Source organism: Dama dama, chromosome 29 (genome assembly GCF_033118175.1).
Source record: "Dama dama isolate Ldn47 chromosome 29, ASM3311817v1, whole genome shotgun sequence".
NCBI lineage: Eukaryota > Metazoa > Chordata > Mammalia > Artiodactyla > Cervidae > Dama > Dama dama.
This window is the reverse complement of record NC_083709.1, coordinates 52,591,790-52,616,713: the sequence shown is the minus strand read 5'-3', so window position 1 is coordinate 52,616,713 and position 24,924 is coordinate 52,591,790. Positions and strand designations below refer to the sequence as shown.

General features: G+C 39.3%; 1 protein-coding gene across 3 annotated transcripts in view; it reads right to left on the bottom strand.

Annotated features, from left to right (window-relative positions):
- Positions 1 to 24,924, bottom strand: part of PIP5K1B (phosphatidylinositol-4-phosphate 5-kinase type 1 beta) — a 357,429-nt gene that overhangs the window by 96,004 nt on the left and 236,501 nt on the right. For all 3 annotated transcript variants that reach the window (XM_061132834.1, XM_061132832.1, XM_061132833.1), the window contains exons 8-11: positions 13,209 to 13,420; positions 11,832 to 11,915; positions 11,660 to 11,708; positions 8,573 to 8,657 (exon numbers count right to left, since the gene is read on the bottom strand). In XM_061132834.1, the coding sequence (XP_060988817.1) occupies positions 8,573 to 8,657; positions 11,660 to 11,708; positions 11,832 to 11,915; positions 13,209 to 13,420 (430 nt within the window). The remainder of the gene's footprint in view (positions 1 to 8,572; positions 8,658 to 11,659; positions 11,709 to 11,831; positions 11,916 to 13,208; positions 13,421 to 24,924) is intronic.

The window sequence follows — 24,924 nt, the reverse complement described above, 5'->3', positions numbered from 1 at the left end:
CAGATACGTTTCTAATGAGCATTCATATTTAAAAACAACTGGACTATATGATGATTTTTTTTATGATGATCTTTAAAAAAAATGAGTGGGCAAAAGATCTAAATAGACATTACTCCAAAGAAGATCTACAGATGACTAATAAACACATGAAAAGGTGCTCAACATCACTCATTCAGTTCAGTTCAGTTCAGTCGCTCAGTGGTGTCCGACTCTTTGCGACCCCATGAACCGCAGCACGCCAGGCCTCCCTGTCCATCACCAACGCCTGGAGTTTACCCAAATTCATGTCCATTGAGTCGGTGATGCCATCTAACCATCTCACCCTCTGTCCTCCCCTTCTCCTCCTGCCTTCAATCTTTCCCAACATCAGGATCTTTTCAAATGAGTCAGCTCTTTGCATCAGGTGGCCAAAGTGTTGGAGTTTCAGCTTCAACATCAGTCTTTCCAATGAACACCCAGGACTGATTTCCTTTAGGATGGACTGGCTGGATCTCCTTGCAGTCCAAGGGGCTCTCAAGAGTCTTCTCCAACACCAGAGTTCAATTCTTCGGCTCTCAGCTTTCTTTACAATCCAACTCACATCCATACATGACTACTGGAAAAATCATAACCTTGACTAGACAGACCTTTGTTAGTAATGTCTCTGCTTTTTAATATGCTGTCTAGGTTGGTCATAACTTTCCTTCCAAGGAATAAGCATCTTTTAATTTCACGGTTGCAATCACCATCTGCAGTGATTTTGGAGCCCAGAAAAATAAAGTCAACCATTGTTTTCCAATCTATTTGCCATGAAGTGATGGGACCAGATGCCATGATCTTAGTTTTCTGAATGTTGGGTTTTAAGCCAACTTTTCCACTCTTCTCTTTCACTTTCATCAAGAGGCTCTTTAGTTCTTCTTCACTTTCTGCCATAAGGGTGGTGTCATCTGCATATCTGAGGTTATTGATATTTCTCCCAGCAATCTTGATTCCAGCTTGTGCTTCATCCAGCCCAGCATTTCTCATGATGTACTCTGCATATAAGTCAAATAAGCAGGGTGACAATATACAGCCTTGATGTACTCCTTTTCCTATTTGGAACCAGTCTGTTGTTCCATGTCCATTTCTAACTGTTACTTCCTGACCTGCATACAGATTTCTCAGGAGGCAGGTCAGGTGGTCTGGTAGTCCCATCTCTTTCAGAATTTTCCACAGTTTATTGTGATCCACACAGTCAAAGGCTTTGGCATAATTAATTACAGAAATGCAAATCCAAACTACAATGAGATATCACCTCAAACCAGTCAGAATGATCATCATCAAAAAATCTACAAATAATAAATGCTGGAGAGGATGTGGAGAAAAGGGAACCCTCTTGCACTGTTGGTGGGAATGTAAATTGATACACCTACTATGGAAGACAGGAGATTCCTTAAAAAACTAGGAATAAAAAGCTACCACATGACTGAACAGCCTCACCTCTAGGCATCTACCCTGAGAAAATCATAAAATCATAACTGAAAAAGACACATGTACCCCAATGTTCACAGAAGCACTATTTACAATATCTAGGACATGGAAGCAAACTAGATGTCAATCAACAAACAAGTGGATAAAGAAGCTGTGGTGCATATATGCAATGGAATATTACTCAGCCATAAAAAGGAACACATTTGAGTCAGGGCTAATGAGGTGGATGAACTTAGAGCCTATTACACAGAGTGAAGTAACTTAGAAAGAGAAAAACAAGTATTGTATATTAATGCGTAGAAATTGATTCTAGAAAGATGGTACTGATGAACCTATTCATTTGCAGGGCAGCAATGGAGACACAGACAAAGAGCACAGACTTATGGAACCGGTTGTGGGGGTGGGAAGGAAAGGGTAGGACGAATGGAGAAAGCAGCATGGAGACATATACACTACCATATGTAAAAGAGATAACCAGTGGGAAATTGCTATATGACACGGTGAACTCAAACCAGGGCTCTATGACAATCTAGAGGGGTGGGATGGGGTGGTAGGGAGGTGGAAGAAGGAGGGAACATATGTATACCCATGGCTGATTCATGTTGATGTATGGCAGAAATCAACACAATATTATAAAGCAATTATCCTCCAATTAAAAATAAATACATTTAAAAGAACCTTCCAGGGATAAACTTTTAGTTATAAGGTAAATAAGTACTAGGGATGCAATGTACAATATGATTAGTGTGATTAATACTGCTGTATGTTACATAGGAAAGATGTTGACAGAGTAAATCCTAGGATTTATCATCACAAGGCAAATTTTTTTCTCTGTCTTTAATTTTATACCTAGCTGAGATAACGGCTGTTTAGGTGGCTCAGTGGTAAAGAATCCACCTACCAAGTAGGAGACACAAGTTCGATCCCTCGGTTGGGAAGATTCCCTGGAGAAGGAAATAGCAACCCACTCCAGTATTCTCACCTGGGAAATCCCACGGACAGAGGAGCCTTGTGGACTACAGTCCATGGAGTCGCAAAGAATCAGACACAACGTAGTAACTAAACAACAACAAACTATTGTAATAAACATTTCATGATGTATGAAAGTCAAATCAGCATGCTGCACATCTTAAACAGTATTATATGTTGACTATAGCTCAATAAAACTGGAGGAAAAAATATTTGTTGTGGATATCTCTGGGTAGTGGGATATCAAATAACTTTCACAGTTTTCTTGGCATTCTTTTGCATTTTCTAATATTTTTACATTGGAACGGCTCAGGTTAAAGACTTAAATATAAGACCTGAGACTAACAATAGCATAAGAAAACATAGCGAAAAATTCCTTGACAATGGTCTTGGGAATAACTTTTTGGATATCACACAAAAAAGCATGAGCAACAGAAGCAAAATAAACAAGTGGGGACTACCTTAAATTAAAAACCATTTACAAAAGAAACAATCAATAAAATGAAGAGGCAGCCTACAGAATGGGAGAAAATATTTGCAAACCATGTTTCAAATAAGGGGTTAATATTCACAATATATAAAGAACTCATACAATCCAATAGCAAAAAATCAAATAATCTGATTTAAAAGTGGGCAAAAAAAATGTCCTGAATAGACATTTTTCAAAGAAAACATACAGATGGCCAACAGGTGCATGAAAAGATATGTAACATTACCAATCATTATGGAAATGCAAATCAAAACCATAATCACCTAATACCTGTCAGAATGGCTATTACAAAAAAATACAACAAATAACAATCATTGCCAGGATATGGAGAAAAGGGAACCCTGGTACACTGTTGGTGGGAATGTAAATTGATCAGCCACTATGGAAACAGTATAGAGACACCTCAAAAAGTTAAAAATAGAACTATTATATGATCTAGCAGTCCCCACTTCTGGGCATGTATCTGAAGGAAATGAAATCACCATCTCAAAGAGATATCTGCATTTCCATGTATGTGAGGCCTTATTCCCAATAGCCAAGACATGAAAACAACCCAAATGTCCACCGACAGATGAGTGGATAAAAAAAGTGACACATATAAGAATATTATTCAGCTGTTAAAAATTAGGAAATCCTGTCACTTGCGACAATATAGATGGACCATGACAGCATTATGTTAAGTGAAATAAGCCAGAAAGAGACAAATACTGTATGATTTCATTTACATGTGCTAAAGAAGTTGAACTCATAGACACAGAGAGTAGAAGAATTGTTACTTGGGGCTGACAGGTAGGTGAGATGGGGATATATTGGGCAAAGGGCACCAACTTGCATTTCGTAAGATGAATAAGTCTTAGAAATCTAATATACAGCATGGTGACTATAGTTAAGAATTCTGTCTTATCCACTGGAAAGTTGCTAAGAGGGTAGGTCTTAAATATTCTCATGATACACATACACAATCATAATTGGTAATTATATAGGATGGTGAAGGTACAAAGTAACCTAACTGTGATAATCATTTTGCAATATATATACATATCATATCATCACATTTTATACCTTAAATTTACATAATGTTATATGTAACATTATGGGAAAATGCTATATGTAACATGTAAATGTTATATGTAACATCATCACATCATTATACCTTACATAATGTTATATGTAACATTATGTGAATGCTATATGTAACATTAGGAGGAAAAAGCCTTAAAAAAGAAAGCGCTTCACTTTCCTTAACAAAAAACTCCAACAAATATTATTAAAAAATCTGTCTTATATAAATAAAAAATACGAATTTTCCATTTTTTCAGCTTTTTGTGTATGGCTAAATTGTTATGGGGCTTCCCTTGTACCTCAGCTGGTATAGAATCCGCCTGCAATGTGGGAGACCTGGATTCAATCCTTGGGTTGGGAAGATCTCCTGGAAAAGGGAATGGCTATCCACTCCAGTATTCTGGTCTGGAGAATTCCATGCACTGTATAGTCCATGGAGTCGCAAACAGTCAGACATGACTGAGCGACTTTCACTTTAAATTGTTATGAAATTGGACCACAAAATACCTAAATGATAACATAAGGAACAATATTTTTTTCTTTTAATATAGTTAAAAACATTTCTACATAAATTATACACACCTGTTATAGAAAATTTAATAAATATTGATGTAAAGAAAAAGAAAATATCACACAACCATTGCTATCTTTGGGTTTAGTCTGTTCTTCCTTTTTGAATTCCTTATAGTTTAAAGTTAGGGTACTGATTTGTGATCTTTCTTCTTTTTGAATGTAGGCATCTATAGCTATATATTTCCCTGCCAGCACTGACTTTGCAGCATCCTATAAGTTTTTGGAAAGCGAAAAAGCTGGCTTAAAACTCAGCACTAAAAAAAAACTAAGATCATGGCATCCAGTCCCATCACTTCATGGCAAATAGATGGGGAGACAATGGAAACAGTGCAGAGTTGATTTTCTTGGGCTCCAAACTCACTGCAGATGGTGACTGCAGCCATGACATTAAAAGACACCCCTTGGAAGAAAAGCCATGACAAACCTAGACACCATATTAAAAAGCAGAGACATTACTTTGCCAACAAAGGTCTGTCTAGTCAAAGCTATGGTTTTTCCAGTAGTCATGTGTGGATGTGAGAACTGGCCTATAAAGAAAGCTGAGCTCCGAAGAATTGATGCTTTTGAACTGTGGTGTTGGAAAAGACTCTTGAGAGTCCCTTGGACTGCAAGGAGATCCAACCAGTCCATCCTAAAGGAAATCAGTCCTGAATACTCATTGGAAGAACTGATGCTGAAGCTGAAACTCCAAAACTTTGACCACCTGATGCGAAGAACTGACTCATTGGAAAAGACCGATGCTGGGAAAGATTGAAGGCAGGAGGAGGAGGGGACGACAGAGGATGAGATGGTTGGATGGCATTACCAACTCAATGGACAGGAGTTTGAGTAAGCTCTGGGAGTTGGTGATGGACAGGGAAGCCTGGCATGCTGCAGTCCATGGGGCTGCATAGAGTCAGACATGACTGAGCAACTGAACTGATAATTTTTTGGAATGCATATTTTCATTTCCATTTATCTTTAAGTTTTTTCTAATTTCTCTGTGCTTTTTTCTTTGACCCATTGGTAGTTGTTTGTTTAATTTTCACACATTTCTGAATATGTGAGCATGTGTTAATTTTCACATATTTGTGAATTTTCTAGTTTTTGCTCTTTATTTATTCTGTTGTGATCAGAAAAGACACTTTGCATGACTTCAATCTTTTAAAATCTATTGAAATATATTTTGAGGACTCACATATGGTCTATTCTGGAGAATATTCCATAAGACTAACTATATTTTTATATACCCCACCAGAATTTTGTTGTCCACTTAGGTATGCAGGGCAATAACTATATACATGTGAATGAAGCTATGAGGACTAAATGTGCTTTTAATACATCATTTTGGTTTCATATTATCCCATTATTTAATTATATCATAATGTATTTAGCCAATATATTATACAGTTTATAATTTTTTCCAGCATAAAATTGGACTCTAATGATTATGGCATCAATAAGCACCTAGCTAAGATACTTAACTACAATTACTGATTACTGCTTTGGGGAGATAAATAGTTCAAACTCTTTCAATAAAAAAATAAAAACCATATGATTATCTCAATAGATGCAGAGAAAACCTTTGACAAAATTCAACATCCATTTATGATAAAAACCCTCCAGAAAGCAGGAATAGAAGGAACATACCTCAAATAATAAAAGCTATATATGACAAACCCTCAGCAAACATCATCCTCAATGGTGAAAAATTGAAAGCATTTCCCCAAAAGTCAGGAACAAGGCAAGGGTGCCCACTCTCACCACTACTATTCAACATAGTGTTGGAAGTTTTGGCCACAGCAATCAGAGCAGAAAAATAAATAAAAGGAATCCAGATTGGAAAAGAAGAAGGAAACTCTCACTGTTTGCAGATGAGATGATCCTCTACATAGAAAACCCTAAAGACTCCACCAGAAAATTACTAGAGCTAATCAATGAATATAGTAAAGTTGTAGGATATAAAATTAACACACAGAAATCCCTTGCATTCCTATACACTAACAATGAGAAAACAGACAGAGAAATTAAGGAAACAATACCATTCACCATTGCAACAAAAAGAATAAAATACTTAGGAATATACCTACCTAAAGAAACAAGACCTATATATAGAAAACTATAACACACTGGTAAAAGAAATCAAAGAGGACACAAATAGATGGAGAAATATACCATGTTCATGGATCAGAATAATCAATATAGTGAAAATGACTATACTACCCAAAGCAATCTATAGATTCAGTGCAATCCCTATCAAGCTACCAATTTGTTCTAGTTCTGGCATTTTTCAGAGAACTGGAACAAATAATTTCACAATTTGTATAGAAATACAAAAACCTCAAATAGCCAAAGCAATCTTGAGAGAGAAGAATGGAACTGGAGGAATGAACCTGCCTGACTTCAGACTATACTACAAAGCTACAGTCATCAAGACAGTGTGGTACTGGCACAAAGACAGAAATATAAATCAATGGAACAAAATAGAAAGCTCAGAGATAAATCCACGTACCTATGGACACCTTATCTTTGACAAAGGAGGCAAGAATATACAATGGAGAAAAGACAATCTTTAACAAGTGGTGCTGGGAAAATTGGTCAACCATTTGTAAAAGAATGAAACTAGAACACCTTCTAACACCATACACAAAAATAAACTCAAAATGGATTAAAGATCTAAATGTAAGACTAGAAACTATTAAACTCCTAGAGGAAAACAGGCAAAACACTCTCTGACATAAATCACAGCAGGATCCTCTATGACCCACCTCCCAGAATATTGGAAATAAAAGCAAAAATAAACAAATGGGACCTAATTAAAATTAAAAGCTTCTGCACAACAAAGGAAACTATAAGCAAGGTGAAAAGACAGCCTTCAGAATGGAAGAAAATAATAGCAAACGAAGCAACTGACAAAGACTTAATCTCAAAAATATACAGGCAACTCCTGCAGCTCAATTCCAGAAAAACAAAAGACTCAGTCAAAAAGTCGGCCAAAGAACTAAACAGACATTTCTCCAAAGAAGACATACAGATGGCTAACAAACACATGAAAACATGCTCAATATCACTCATTATCAGAGAAATGCAAATCAAAACCACAGTGAGGTACCATTTCACGCCAGTCAGGATGGCTGCTATCCAAAAGTCTACAAGCAATAAATGCTGGAGAGGGTGTGGAGAAAAGGGAACCCCCCTTACACTGTTGGTGGGAATGCAGACTAGTACAGCCACTATGGAGAACAGTGTGGAGATTCCTTAAAAAACTGGAAATAGAACTGCCATATGACCCAGCAATCCCACTGCTGGGCATACACACTGAGGAAACCAGAATTGAAAGAGACACGTGTACTCCAATGTTCATCGCAGCACTATTTACAACAGCCAGGACATGGAAGCAATCTAGATGTCCATCAGCAGATGGATAAATAAGAAAGCTGTGGTACATATACACAATGAAATATTACTCAGCCATTAAAAAGAATAGAGTTGAATCAGTTCTAATGAGGTGGATGAAACTGGAGCCTATTATATAGAGTGAAGTAAGCCAGAAAGAAAAACACCAATACAGTATACTAACGCATATATATATGGAATTTAGAATGATGGTAACGATAACCCTGTGTGTGAGACAGCAAAAGAGACACAGATGTATTGAACAGTCGTTTGGACTCTGTGGGAGAGGGTGAGGGCAGAATGATATGGGAGAATGGCATTGAAACATGTAAATTATCATATGTGAAATGAATCGCCAGTCCAGGTTTGATGCAAGATACAGGGTCCTTGGGGCTGGTGCACTGGGATGACCCAGAGGGATGGGACGGAGAAGGAGGTGGGAGGGGGGTTCAGGATGGGGAATACATGTAGACCCATGGCAGATTCAAGTCAATGTATGGCAAAACCAATACAATATTATAAAGTAAAATTAAAAAAAAAAAAAAGAAAATAACTGGTTTGGCAATTAAAAAATAAATAAATAAAAATCTTACAAAGTGAAACCAGTCAGTAAGTGCTAAAGGTGAAAAAAAAAAAAAGTCATAAAAATCTTACCTTGAATTTTCTTGAAAACTCTGGAATTCATAAACTTTAGAAATCTGTCTGCATAAAAGCTGGGTCTGTGAACCGAAACAGTGTCCTGAAAAGATAAATCAGGTACCACAGGTTTACCTCTCACACAGTTTGTTTCGAGCCAGAAGAAAGCTCTATGCAACTGGCTCTCTGTTAGCCAAAGTCCTTAACCAGAAGGTGTGGATGTTAGGAGCCAGACATGAGTGATGCCTGTGGGCTGTGCACACAAGAGCCGGGCTCGGGCAAAAAGCATAAGGATCAATCTGAGTAAAGATTCCAGACTGATGGTGAAACAGATCATGAAGCAGGGCAGAGCTGAGATAGCAAAGACTCTGCTTTATAAACCCAAACAGCTAATCCTTGATCCACTGTCCACCAAGAGGGGCTTTTAAATTCCATTTTTTAACATATAGGCAACCAGTGCCTCAAGTGTCATCTGGAACAAAGACATAATCACTTTCAGTCAGAACAAAACTGGGACATAAACAAGCAAAACAACCCTAATGTAAGGTTGAGATAGAGAGCAAAAAAAAGTTTGCTGGTTTCACTTTCCAGTAATAAGGTATGTAAACACCATGAAGATTCCTAGGAAACAAGGCTGACTGATGACCCCTGTTATGTTCAATTAGCTACTATTTAGGGACAGTTGAATTGAATTAAATCATTAGCTCAATTCTCTCATGCTTGGTAGGAGTCTTCAGGATTGAGGGGGCATTTTATCACAGGTCCAGGAAAGAAGATAGATGAAGGAGCTAATTCCATATATTTATTGAGTAGTCATTTATTTACTATCTGAGATAGACATTCCTAAAAATAGTAAATTTGCTTATTTAGTGTTCCATTTTGATTTGAGGTTCATGGATTCCAACAGGGAAACTTCTAAAAATTTATCTTTAGATAATATCATCTGCAGTGGTTTGGAAGAAGAAATACACATTGGACCAGAATCCAGAGACCCGGTTCTCATGTTAGCTCTAATTTTAAAGAGCTCTGTGATCCTGGGTAAAGACAGTATCTCAGTGCCTCAGTCTTTTCATCTGTGAAATTGGGTGTTACATGATGCATAAGAGAATTCTGTAATCAGCGTTTTATGAAGGACACATCATGGAGGAATCCTCTGCCAAGTGATAATGTTCTCTAGACTATCAGTGATCCTGCAGATGTGATGGAAAACTTCCCACTGGCCTGACATGCACTCTCCCCATTGTTCTGTCAGTTTCTGCTGGAAGTGGACATGGAGTCACAAGTGCAGTCATTTAGAAATACGTAGGATGTAAGAGGATTGAGTCAGCCCTTGCCTCCTATGAGAGGTTAAACTGCGGCTCTTTTTGGTATGAGGAAACTGTGTTTAAAGGAGAGGCACAATTGTAAAAAGACAAAAAAAAAAAAGTCCTAATTATTGCTTATAATTACACAAATATATAATCAGCACAGAGGTTTTCTTAAAAAAAAAACCAAAAACAAAAAGGACACTGAAAAACAGAAGACATATTTTATTTCAACAAAGGTAGGGGCTCCTTAGAAGTATCTGACCAATAGAGGACTAGACCATTTGGAGCAGAAGTCTCATTTGGTAACAGGGAATTGAAACTGTCAATAAACAGGAGGAAAATGAAGTGAGTGTTTACTCTCTCTCCCTTCCATGTTCAAGGCATTATGTAGTTGGTACTTTTCTCAGCTAGAAGAAAAAAAATTAACCTTCCTTCTTGGCCTTTTCTTAAAAAAGAATCTTTGATTTGAATAAGAAGCCTAAGTTTGATTCTCAGAAACAAACTTGTGAACCTGTTGTTTAAAAGTGCATTTTGACAAAGGTCATTTCCTTAGCCTGTGGACAAAATGCAGATCTGACATGCTGAGAGGTTATTACCAGTCTTCCACAGAACTGAGACAGCGAGTGTTTTTTTCCAGGAACGGAGAAGAATAGCATCTATAATTTATCTTTTTTTCAAAGGAAAGCATCTGCTAACATCTTAAAAAATATGTGAGCAAATCTTTGACCAATACAATCTTTGGAAGTGTCACTCTGAGTTATTAACTGAGTGAGGCTGAGGCCATAAATGTTCTGTCAAGCAGCAGGAAGTTCAAATTTAACTTCTAGATAGGAAGTTGTGTGTGTGTGTGTAGACAGACTGCTCTTTGATAATTGTTTTCTTCAGTCATGCCATATCTGGGTCCAAAAGACATTCTCATTTCAGGCAACCTTTGTTATATTTAAATCCAAAACAATTTAAAAGTTTTCCCTTCCCATGTCCTCATTATGTGTTATGCATTGTGTTGAACACCAAAGGGCATTATTTAACTTAACCCTCACGTCAGCCTATGAGGCAGGCAGTGTAGTAGTGCGTGCACTAAGTTGTGTCAGACACTTTGAGACCCCATGGACTGTAGTACGCCAGGCTCCTGTGTCTGTGGAATTTTCCAGGCAAGAATACTGTAGTGGGTTGCCATTTTCTCCTCCAGAGGATCTTCCCAACCCAGGAATTGAACCTGCATCTCCTACTTGGAGGTGAATTTTTTACCATTATGCCACCAGGGAAATATTCTGAGGTATATGTACTATTACTAGCTTCCTGCTATAAATGGGAAATTACACTAAGAGATGAGAAGCAAGCAATGTGTCTGGGTCACATGGTTAGTAACATGGTTTAAATGTAGGGTTCCAGCCTATAGCTGTCTACCATCAAATTCAGGTTCAAACCCCTCTAAGCTTAGTCTTGGGAGAACTTCAACTGTCCTACTGGTCTTTCCAGTGCCTATGAAAAGCCTTTTGCTTTTTCTCATCATCTCCTAATTGGGTCCTTTAGATTGCACATCAAAATAAGACATCATTTTGTTTTCCTGGCCTCTACCTCTTCACCCACCTGGATGGCCTCTATTTGAAGAGCCATTCACATTTATGTTGTCTTTATTCTTAGATTTGAACTGATTTGCTAAGCCTGAGATTCTGAGTTTATAAAGATCTTTGTTTCCTCTCTTTTTCAAGTGACACAGCTTCCTAGACATACTTTGAGGTCTCTGAGAAATCAGAAAAATAATCCAGTTTAACAAGGAGCATGATAAATCACTCACCCCATCATAAACAAGAGCTTTCCAGGAATGTTCCAACTTCTTCATTAACCTAAATGTAAACATACAGAAAAATAAAAGTAAGAATGTAAAATCAACCCCATTTGGTGACTTCTCAGAACCTTTCACTGAATTATTTTGAAATAATAAAAGACTATTTCTGCAAATTTTTTACCTATATGATTGCAGAATGTCAATAATGCCCATAAATAAAAGCAGCTTTTCTCCCTTGTGGCTTTTAGCTGGAATGCCTCCCATTCTGTGAACAGAGCAAAAGAGAAATCATTTTATGTGAACAGGAAGTTAAAAATCATTTTTAATAAATAGACTGTAAATGAAAATGGTTAGTCTCTAAAAATCATGGACTCTCATCTTTATTTTTCTGGCTTCAGCTTAAGTCTTCCTGGGAATCAAGAAAGATGTACTTCCCAAGAAGAAGAATAATACCATAGTTGTCAGTTCTGAAGAGTTGGATGGGAAGAATTCAATTAAAAAATTATTCTGACTTTAAAACCATGAGCAAGAATTTTTAAAGTATTTAAAAGTACTGCTCGTCAAAAATGCAATACTTTTATATATTTACTGTGAGATTTAAAAATAAAATATAGGTGAGCACAAAGGAAAAAATATATAAAGAATCCATTCCAAGGATGCAAAGATAACTACTATTAACATCTTTCCTCTGTATTTATTCATCTGCATAAGTTATTACTTATCATGTTTTATAACCTGAATTTTTCACTTGCTAAATGATGAACATTTCTTCATATTCAACGCTAATGTGCTTTTAATGGCTGTGTAGTACTTCAGTATGCTGACATAGAATAACTTGTTTAATCAATTATTGGACATTTAGATGGATTTATAGGAAGGATCAAAAACTTTAGTATGTATGAATTTCCTTCATAAAAGTAAAATATGTCTGTGGTTTAGTCACTGTTGGAGAAGCTTACAAGACGGGCACTTATAGTCAAGGAAAATGATTTTTTTCTTTCAGTCTTTTTGCTCGGCTAGTACATACACATGATACAGTCAACCAATTCAATAATTTTCTTTGGTTGTAACTGTTTCTGTTAGTCAATAAGCAAACTAATGCTGCACATCTGGCTGAAGCAAGTGATCACATCTGTCAGGATGTAGGACTAGGACAACAGAATCCTCTTACACAGATAAAAAGTTCTAAATTGCAGACATCACTTCTAGCAAGTATTTGCTTAAATGCACGCTTATTCAAATTCAAAGTATATCCCCTCTGTTTGTGAAGGATGTTTTGAATATGTAGTAAATAGGAATAAAAACATTTTTAGCCATTGTTAAATTATGGAGCCATGTGAAAAGAGAAATCAGGTGGGTGAAAGCATAACGACTAAAAAAACTGCCATTCATCCAGTTATCTGTGGATGAGAGGAAATTAGGCTGGCTTGATCCATTTTAGTGCCAGGTAGGAATCTATTCCTAAAGAGCCACCATGAAGGGAATATGATTGCATTTAATTACCCAGTGACGTCAGCTGCCATGATCAAGGAGTGTGTGGGCAGATGGGTGCACTTACGTGTCTGGGTTCTCTGTGATGATTCCATCTCCCGATTTTCCTGGACCCTGGATGGATTCCATTGCTGTTGAGTAGAGAACCTTTTGCATCCCAGGCCGCTTAGCATCAGGCACATTTTGAGAAATTTCCTCTTCTTTTTCTTTGAGGGTATGGTCCAAGATGTGGATTCCCAGCAAAAGGCTATAGTCCATGATCTTGAAGCTTTCCAGCACCTGAGTAAGAAAAAGAACCAGGAGGCCCATCACTCCACTGGCTTATAATTCTCATCTGCCCAGGATCAGAGAGATACGCAGACAAGCAGCTCCTGCTTCCCTCCCAGGGGGTGGCTGACAGGAAAAATCAAAGTAAAAACATTGGAGGTTATTATTAGGTCAAGTGCAGTAACCATTGTCACCATGGTTCCAAGATGATCTTTTTATACAAATCTAGAGTAAGTACATTTTTCTTTAGCAGTCCATGAACGTTTTACTAAGCATTTATTGAATATTTTCTGTGAGTCCAGGTGCTAAGTGGTTCATTCTGATTCAGTCCTCACAACTCTTTAAGCCAGGTGCTATTATTGTCTCTGTTTCACAGATGAAAAAAAAACTGAGACACACAGAGAAAGTATATTTGTTCAGTATCATACAGCTCGTAAGTGGCACTGCTGGGATCTGAACCCAGGCAGTCAACTCCAGCATCTTAAGTAGTAGAGGACAGAAACCAACAATCAATGGTCTCTGAAAACCTGTGCCCTCCTGAGCGTGAAGACTCAGCTGGAATGGTCTTTTACCTGAAATCCGTTCTCAAACCCTTCATCTTCCTAAAGCTCAGGGGCCTCCTTTTCAAAGCTTGTCTTTCAAAGTTACTTTTGGTTCCCTGTAGGAAGTCTTTTTTTAAACGTATGGTCTCAACAAAGAACAGGACTTACTGTTTAATTATCCACTCAGCCAACAGTGGGGAAGAGAAGGAATTAAAAGTAGCTGGATGTAGCCAGACACAGGAGATAGGGGGGAAAAAAATGGAGACATGCTTGAGACGTGAGGTGGGCAGCCACATGGCTCCTGAGTATGGCTAAGTCTGGTACTCAGGACCCTTCAACTGAGGAAGTGTTCAGGGGGAGTTCAGGAAAATTGGATATTCTCTATTATACAATAAAGTTTTTTTTCCTAATGGTTTGTCTATGATTCTCCTCTACAACAGATATTTTTGACACTTGGCATTTCTCACACAAAGCTGCTCAGGAAATCAAAACAGCCCAGAAAGAACAGCCTGATGGCGAATAGCTATCCCTGAACCAACATGACAATATATCTCTGTACCCTAGAGAACAGAGTCCATAGATAATTGTTTCACCAGGGATTGAATACGTATGCAGTATATCTCATAGCCCTCCTTCTCCCTCAGTCAACTGCTTTTGATCAGACACTTATGACATACTAAAGAGTGGTTGGGGCTTCCCTGGTGGCCCAGTGGTAAAAAACCTGTCTGCCAATACAACACAGGTTTGAGCCCTGGGTTGGGAAGATCTCCTGGAGAAGGAAATGGTAACCCACTCCAGTATCTTGTGCCTGGGAAATCCCATGGACAGAGGAGCCTGGTGGGATACAGTCCATGGGGTCACAAAGAATCGGACATGACTGAATGACTAAAACAACAAGAAAGAGGGGTCAGGCCTGAGGATTCAAATATTTGTGGCTGCCACTTACTGGATGCCATTTAATGGTAGGTTTTGTGAACTATTTTTTGTGGGCTTCCCTTGTGGCTCAGCTGGTAAAAAAAAATCCACCTGCAATGAGGAGACCTGGGTTCAGTCCTTGGGTTGGGAAGATCCCCTGGAGAAGGGAAAGGCTACCCACTCCAATATTCTGGCCTGGAGAATGCCATGTACTGTATAGTCCATGGGGTCACAAAGAGTTGGACACGACTGAGTGACTTTCACTTTTACTTTTCATTTTTGTGAACTATGACACATATGGCCTTTGGAAAACATGGTTATTCCTAGGTCTTATGTATCTTTGTTGGCAATGAGGAAACTTTAAGTGGGTTGGAAGTATTACTTAATCCTGAGTGCTCACCATTTACCTTTCAGTAAACTGAGCTGAATACTTTCAGGAGGAGGCAGGCAAGAGATGAGTAGACTCTTACTATTTAAGCAGTATAGGCCCTGGAACTTTCTAAGCCAGGATATCACAGAGTGGGCTGACAGCAAAGTGGAATCAGTTTCCCCAACCTGAGGAAGAGGGACTCCAAGACTGGAGGAAGAAGGAAGGGCGACGGGAGAAGCTCCTCACCCCGGCCCCTGCGCTGCAGCCTTAGACCCACTGGCTGGTTCCCTGTGGAGGCGCACCCATGCCTTGCCCCTCTAGAATACAACACAGAGCTGGGGAAGACAGGCCTGCACCAGGGTTGCCAAGGACCCAACCTCTTAAAAGAAAACACTAACAGACACTGGATGTTTTCTTCAGACAGAAACAAGCATAGATGGATCTTAGCCTTTCCAATTCCCCACCATCCTGAAAGAAAGGCTTGGGAATAGTGCCTATCCGGAGACAATGTGACCCTGCACAATGATCACTGTCTGAGATACCAGTTTTCCTGCTCTCATGTATCACTGCTGGTATGTCCCTTCTTAGAAAGAATGTTGGAGAGGGACACGCAGGATACGGTGCACAAACTCTGTGACCCTAGGTAGATTATGTCACCTCCCCAGGCTTCAGTTTCCTCCTCAGTAAAAATGGTGGCAACAACATTAGCTACCGCACAGGGTGCTTGTGAAAACTAAACACGGTAATGCAGGTACGGTGTTTAGAGAAATTCCTAACACAAAGAAAGTGCTCAGTTCATTGTTAGTTAGCATCACGGTTACAACTCATTGCTCACATGTGAGGTGTCAGCTGGAAGCAGACACCCTGGGGTTATACTTCTGAAAACAGACATTCATAAAAAGCCAACAAAAATATGACTGCACTTCCAGCCTGCTTGCTAGTATCCCTTTGGTGTGTCCAATTCCTTCAGAAGTTCTGGGTTCATGGTACCCAGGAGCACTACGTGGATGTTCAATAGGAAAAGGTCGGCTGACACAGCAATTCTGGTCAATGGGCTATAAAATAACAGCCTCGCAGTCTGCCTGAGGGAACAGTCCTGTGTTCAGTGGGTGAAAATCTCAGTGCCCACTGGGAAATGTTTCCCCTAAAGCAGTGACCTGGCTTCAAGAGCAAATTCTAGTCTGTCTCCAGGACAATGTTGTACACGTCCCTCACAGGCCTCCAGAGTGAAAACTGAAAGGCACTCCTGGACACCATCATATTGGTTTCATTTTTCTCTGCAAACCACCCAAGTATTAATTCTGCTTATAAGTAAGCTTTCTTCATACAATAATTTTTCTTAAAGTTTCTTACAATAATTGCTTAATGCACTTTTCAAACAACGGTTTTATCTGTACTTATAGTCTCCTTTCTTGCTCAAGGACAGGCCACAGAGAACATGTGTGTTTTATAAGTGATGTGAAGTCAGGCTGTGGTCCAACTTTAACTACTGGACAAAGCAAGAAGCAATTTCAATGCTTTATGTGGTCAAATATCAGGCTGGGTTTATTAAAAAAACATACAAGCCAAAACTTAGAATTAACTAAGAAAAAGCTATAAATAAATTTGAGACAGAGATTAGATTTCTCTGTACTTTTTAATTGGATTGCCAGCATCCCTGAAGGGTCCGGATTGTCCTCAAGAGGCCAGGTTTCTACTTTCCAAGTGAAAGTCTTAAAAAAAAAAAAAGAAAAGATACATTTTCTTCCTATTGTGTGGAAATCTGAGCATGACAGTTGTATTTGAGCTTAGGGAAAGTCACCATCCATAACAAATGTTAAGAAAGAAAAAGATAAATATATAGTCACATATTTTAAATGAAATTCCCAAACTTGTGCAATGAAAAATTCTGGGAACAGATTTTAGCCATGTGCACAACAGATTTGCATCAATTAGGAACAAAATAGTTGTTATTCATATCTTCCCAGATCGTTAATGAAAGGAATCAATAAATCTGCCAGAACCTTAACATGTGAGTGTTAAGAGGGTGCAACATCCTGCAACACAACAGACACCAGTCTAGTCTGTCATTCAGGTGCACATTTTTTTCCCAGAATGTTGGCCTGACTTCACTGTTGCTGGTGGATCCTGTACCTGTGCATTTGCTTTGCAATACAGCTGCACGGCAAACACAGGTGCTTTCCCATCCAGCTTGGGCCAGACCTTACTCCCTCCCCTGTGAAAAAGAGAAAGCAGGAAGGATTCACAGACATACGCAAAACTGAAAGTAAGTTGAAATACCACAGTGGTTTTTTTTTATCCTGAGAACCAGATTATTTTTTCTCTTCTTTCTCAAGGACTATTTTAAGTCAGTAATAATATTGGAATGTGGTTAAAAAAAAAAAAAAGCCAGCGTCAAAGCAGCTGCTACACTATCCTGAAGACGTGCTCAAAACTACGTTTTCTAAGATAAAGCATCTCCTCCAGGCTCTCATGGCTGGCGTTGCATCAGGGGTGCTCTCATCCACATACAACCTCTGCAGACTTGGTGACCTAACACGGGAGATGTCACAGCTTAGAACAGCAGGCACCGCTTTGCTCTTTTCACAAAGGTCAGAAAGAGGGGTGTTCTTTTTCCTCTTCCGTCCTCTGCACCATAGCCCTTAGCCCGCTGCACACTGTTTTCTGCTCCTCAGCTAGATGGAGCCAGAATGACTGCATGGTGAAGAAGACTCCATGCCTGAGGGCCAGGTGGCCTGGTTTGACTCATGGCTCCCCCACTGGTTTGTCTTTGAGCAGAGTATGTAACCTCTCTGGGCCTGGTATCCTCGTTCATAAAATAGAAATAATAGGGACACCTATCTCACAGAGTTAGTGTGAAGATTAGTTCATCCATGTGAAGTCTTAGGACAGTCATGACATATAGAAAGTATCCAGTACATGCTGGTTCTTCTTATTGCCCTTGCTCTCCACCACCCGTAGAATAAACCACCCCCACTGGAATCTCCACTCATCTTAGCTATAAGGCCCACCTTCTCTTGGCTCTTTGCCTTCCTATTTGTTTTTCCCAGTATTTTCCTCTATGCGCTAAGAATATTCACCAGAGTTCTCTCTTCAACTCCTCTGTGTCTACTTTTCTATAGTGACATTCATTTAGTACCCTGGAAAAAATAAGTTGAGTGTCTAGTCTGTGCCAGGCCCCACAGAAGTTGCCAGATCTTCGGGGGTAAGTAAAACAGACAACTACACCATCCTCAAAATTACACAAGCTTTGCACCACAGGTTGAAGTAAGGCCTGGAAGGAAAAATAAGGGTGCTGTGGAGATACCCCACAAAATGGTGACCTACTATTAACTATGGGAAAGTAGCAATAGAGCAGGTAAGAAATGATAGTACTTGAATGACATAGCAGCAGGGGAGCTCAAGGGAGACATGGATAGATTTAAGTATATTTTAGGGGTTGATTCCAACTATCATTGGTCCACAGACAATTCCTAAGACGCTATCTTTACTCTGAACTTAATGCCTAAGTTCCAGTCCTGTATATTTCCCATGGCCTTCTGCTGGACATTTCTGTACACTGTCCTGCTGCAACCCCAAACTTTTTTTTTTAATTTAATTTTTAATTGGAGGATAATTACTTTACAATATTGTGATGGTTTCTGCCATGCATCAACATGAATCAGCCATAGATATACATGTGTCCCCTCCTTCTTGAACCTTCCTCCCACCTCCCTCCCCATCCCACCCCTCTAGGTTGTCACAGAGCACCGGCTTTGTGCAAGCTCCAACTCTTCTTTCTCACTTGTTCTCTGAAATCATCCTAATGTGGATTTTGGACTCCACGACTCCTTTTCCCTTCATTAAGTTTCCTAATCCTGCAGCTTCTATAATCAAAATCATCCTCCTTGCTAATACTTTGATTTCAACTTCCCTTTCTTTTTCTGATTCATTATTGACCCCTTCACTTGACCAGGTCACCTCACATCCCTCCTCAAAGCCTGCGGTCTCTCACCATTGCTCAGGTGACAATGAGGTCCTTGCTACTGTGGCCCCAGCCAACATCTGCTATTTAGCTGTCTAGAGACACCTCCCAGGCTAGTCAAACTGAAATCCCATGCTGCTGCTGCTGCTAAGTCACTTCAGTCGTGTCCGACTCTGTGCGACCCCATAGATGGCAGCCCACCAGGCTCCCCCGTCCCTGGGATTCTCCAGGCAAGAACACTGGAATGGGTTGCCATTTCCTTCTCCAATGCATGAAAGTGAAAAATGAAAGTGAAGTCGCTCAGTCATGTCTGACTCTTAGTGACCCCATGGACTGCAGCCTACCAGGCTCCTCCGTCCATGGGAGTTTCCAGGCAAGAGTACTGGAGTGGGGTGCCATTGCCTTCTCCTGAAATCCCATAATTACCCCCTAAATACGCTCAGGCTGATTCTTCTTAAAGGTCCTATTTCAAACCTTACTGGTTTTTCAAAGCCAATCTCAATTCTTGCCTCCATAAAGACTAGACTCATGATCTACACAAAATATCAGGAACACATCTCCCCTCTGAAAACTCAAGCACGTTATTAGTACCCCTCTATCTGGAGAAGGAAATGGCAACCCACTCCAGTATTCTTGCCTGGAAAATCCCATGGACAGAGGAGCCTGGCAGGCTACAGTCCATGGGGTCGCAAAGAGTTGGACACGACCGAGGACTTCACTTCTTCTTCTTCTATGGAATAAAATACGACTATCCGTCTATCTAAGCTTTTCCTATCATACATATAAGGCTGCTCCACTCACCAAAGACTTGCTTTACTTTGTGCTCCCCACTTGCACTCAATCAGAGCAGAAATATACATTTTTATACTCCTTTCCATGTGAAAAAGTAAGGGAAAAACAAAATATCCAGCAGCAAATGCATGTAATGGCATGTATGTATGGCAATACATCTTACATTAATATCTCCAATATAAGAACTTGGGATATTGCGCTTCACAGTTACAATGCTTGTGAAAAATCTTCAGCACTGAAAGCATTTACTGTGATTCTGTGCTCTATGTTGTCAGAAAAAAATAAATAAATAAAGATAATAGCCTACAGTATTTTCAAACCTTCCCACACCAGAAGTATTTATATCCACTTTGTCAAGGACAAAAATCAAGCTGTTATTTAGAGACTCTTAGTTTACTGTTTCATAGGCACACAACTAAATGGCAGATAAAAGGCAAGCTTGTTTTCTATAAACTAGGCTGAGCTTGGAATCTGGTAAGACTATCACATTTCTTTTAAGGAAGCCTTTGCAAAAAGAGCATGTCACAGGCTGGGTCACCTTCAAAGACCCATTAAGCATCCAAGAGTGCTTGGTGCTGAGTTTAGGTTGGAGGCTCTGTTCTGAAACACATTTCAGGGCTTCCTTAGCTTTTCTGTCCTCTATTTCTCTGCTCTTCCAATCTGGAAGATATGTGAAGTTAAGTTGGCACAAGACTGAGACAGGATGATAATCAGGTAAGTCCAAAAGACTGTTGAAAAATGGCTCCATTTTAAAAATAGTACCTGGGCTTCCCTGCGGTTCAGTGGTCAGGAATCTGCCTTGCAATGCAGTGGACACCGGGTTGATCCCTCATCCAGGACGATCCCACATGCCACAGAGCAACTAAGCCAGCAAGCCGCAACTACTGAGCCTGCACTGCAACAGCTGAAGCCCATGCTCCACAACAAGAGAACCCACTGCACAGAGAAGTCTGCACATGGCAACAACGAGTATGCGCCTCTCGCCACAACGAGAGAAAGTCCGTGTGCAGCAGCGAAGACCCACCACAGCCAAAAAATAAATAAATCTTTTAAAAGATGTTTCCAAACACCAGGAAATATTCACAGGGGCAGTATAATAGAATTCATCTGTAAATCATGCCTTATGCAAAGTGGAGAAGGAGGATGATTCTAGGAGGAAAAAGATGCTCTTTAATCAGATTTTAGGCAAGCAGAGTTTCTAATAATTTTCCATGTCGGGGGGGGGGGGCTCTTATGGAAATTAATCAAGTCATTAACTATTTTATTGAGCACCTATTATGTGCTTGACAGCAACTGTAGCCATGAAAGGAAAAGACGCTTGCTCCTAGGAAGCAAAGCTATGACCAACCTAGACACCATGTTAAAAAGCAGAGACATTACTTTGCTGACAAAGGTCCATATAGTCAAAGCTATGGTTTTTCCAGTAGTCATGTATGGATGTGAGAGCTGGACTATAAAGAAAGCTGAGCACTGAAGAATTGATGCTTTTGAACTGTGGTATTGGAGAAGACTCCTGAGAGTCCCCTGGACTGCAAGGAGAGCCAACCAGTCAATCCTAAAGGAAATTAAACCTGAATATTTATTGGAAGGACTGATGCTGAAGCTGAAGCTCCAATACTTTGGCCACTTGATGCAAAGAGCCAACTCCCTGGAAAAGACCCTGATGCAGGGAAAGATTGAAGGCAGGAGGAGAAGGGGACGACAGAGGATGAGAAGGTTGGATGGTATCACCGACTCAATGGACATGAGTTTGAGCAAACTCAGGGAGATGGTGAAGGACAGGGATGCCTGGTGTGCTGCAGTCAATGGGGTTGCAAAGAGTTGGCCATGGCTCAGCAAGTGAACAACAACAACTATGTGCTTGGCACTCTCTTGTTCAGAAATCCTTTGAGCAGTCTAGCTAATGTGTGATAAAATAAGAACACCACCATTTTACAACCCCTAATGAATTAAAGCATCCAGTTAGTGGTCAAACATCTAAAACCAACAACCAATCTACAGGAAATGAAAGGGGAAAGAGGTGTATACTGAAAGAAATTATGGGAAACATAACCAGTAGAATCTGGACAATGGAATATACAAACCAATTTCTTCAACAAGTATCAATGACATAAAAAATGACCAGGGTAAAGGGGAGTGGTTAACCAGTAGACACTATTTAAACCTTGATCCAAACTATAAAAAAAAAGGGTTTTTTTCCCCCATGAAAGAACTAGAAATTTGAACACTGACTAGTAAGAATTATTAATTTTCTACAGGTATGATGAAGAGGTTGTAGTTACTTTTTTTAAAAAAAAGGAGTCATTAGTTAACTAGGGATTCTTTGAGCAAAATGATTGGCAAAAACATTTATGTTAATTCAGTAAGACAAAACAGTATCCTGAAGATTTTCTGCAAGTAGACATTCCTAGACCCACTGGCTTAGGGTAAAATGAATGCAAGGGTATGCCAAGTCTCCCCAAGTAGGCTCTTTGGAATACAGCCCCAGAATTACTCACATGTGCAAGTTCAGTTAAAGCCAAAAGTTGTCTTTTAAATTTAATTTCCTCAATACAGCTCAGAGTGTTCTTTGCTAATATGATAAAGAGAAAAAACATGCTGTGACAAGCCAAGCAATTTTGACTGGTAGAGCAGACTGAAATAAATATTCAATCTCTAATTTAGTGATGGCAATAATGTGGTTTTTCACTGTGTCTAATGTGGTGACTTAGAATATCAAGCTGTGCTTGATAAACATGTAACAAGGTCTTTTTTTGCTCACTTAAAAAGCTTAAAGAAATAGAAGCATACCTTATAACACTAGAAATAGTCATCTATTATTTTAAAAGCTGTATCAATCTATTAATATGTATATGAATTATGAAGGAATACATATATATTCATCAGCTTCTATATTAGATGGATTATGGATCTTTTCTTTATAGAGACTATTTTTATACATTAATATATCTTAATAAATTATTTTATAAACATATTTAAAAGTAACATTAAAACTGTCAAGTACTTCCCATTCTATCTTCTAGTTGCCATCACTAGAAGTGACTTGCTTCACTGTGGCTTAAGTGGTGGGACAGTTGAGAAACTGGGCTGGTAAGCTGTCCAGTGAGACTCAGAGGCCACTCGTGGCCCAAGTTCCCATGCCCACTTCAATGTAGGAGGTGCAATTCCTGACACCTTCTCCCCGCCTACTACAGTCCACTCCTTGCGGTGAACTGTCTCTGAGTAAAGACGGAAAAAGTCCTCCTCCCTCTCCTCTTCACTTTAACAAACCAAGAGAGCAAAGAAGAATGGGAGAATCTGTCCACAATAAATAAAACCTCAATTGTGTGGCTTTAAGGTTTAAATTCTACTCTTCTTTGAGGCAAGGGCCATACCCTATTCGCTTTTCTCTCTCCCACAGACTTAGCACAGAGCCTTACGCAGAGCAAGAATTTGAAACTATTTGTTAATGACATGTAGTAAATTTGGCAGGAAGGTAAGGAAGGATCTGTCACCTGAGATTCCAGTGATGGTTTGAAGCCAGAGAAATCAAGCCAAACCATGCTCTAAGATCATTCAGGGTTCCACAAGGCAGGCAGAATCTCAGGTGTGGGAAAGTCATCATTTGTACTGAAAAGCTTACAATTTATGAAGAACAATAAGTACCTACCCATAGGGTAAGCTTTAAGAAGTGACAGGAAACCCAGATTGTGGGAGGCATCACTAGAAATGAATTCTTTGGGATCTTGAGGCATTTTGATTAAGAAACAACTATATATGTACATGGTCAAAATTAAGGAAAGTGCAAGATGGTAGCTCAGTGCCACGTCCCACAGAGCATGAGGGTGAGGGTTTGAGGTCAAAGGAGAATATAGTAAGTGGCGGGCTCTGGTGCAATATTCTAGTCTCTGTGTCAAGATGTGATCTACACCCTACATTTTTGATGATGTTTACCTAACAAAATGGAGTGATAAAAGGTCAGTCTATACCAGTCCTGAGAGGGAGTTCAATTTTGAGTAAGATTATTATTTAAATTTAGATATGAATGTTTACATTTGAAGAGACAAATATTAATTGGTAAGTACAAGACTGGATTTTAGTAAGCAAGAGTAGTCATGAAAAGTCCACTGGTCCCTGGCTGTCCAGTGGTTAAGACTCTACGTTCCCAATGCAAGGGGACAGGGTTCAATCCCTGGTCAGGGAACTAGATCCCACATGCCGCAACTAAGAGTTTGCATGCCACAGCTAAAGATCCCACATGCAGCAATGAGCACTGAAGATCCCAGGGGTCACAGCTAAGACCTGGCACAGAGAAAGAAAATATAAAAATGAAAAAAAAAAAAAAAAAAGAGTAGTCATGGAAAAATTAAGAGAGTCTAATTTTCCTACACATCTGAGTGTACAGAAAGTAAATTTGCAATCCCAAATCACTGATTTCTCTGCTCCTGGAGGATGAAGTGGTTGAAATATTTTCTCTAATTGCTAATAATCTAGAAAAAGTTATATAGCTCTTTCATAAACAGAAATATCAGAGGCTGGTGAATATCCACCTACAGAGAATGTCCGTATCATCTGAAGCCAGATTATCAGGTGAAAATGCAGCGAACAATGAGATGGCATCTAGAATGGTTCGTTTTTGGAACAGTTGGAGTTGACCAAACACAGGTGAAGTTTAAAAATGAGGTCTTCATGTGGAGAAATGAAGAGAGGACGTTAACAAGATCAGACTCCAGCCAGGGTCACTTTCAGGGTGGATGAGGACATTTTCAATAAAGATTAGGTTTTAACCTCACTGCATCCCTACTACCTAAGGACAACCGATACATCTAGTGGACTATGCATTCCTTTTAAAATACTTTTTTCCCCAAGTGTACATGTAGACAAATTCACAGATGCATCTTTTATAAAAAGTTGAAATTTAATAAATTCATTAAAAACAGATTGTCCTTGGCCA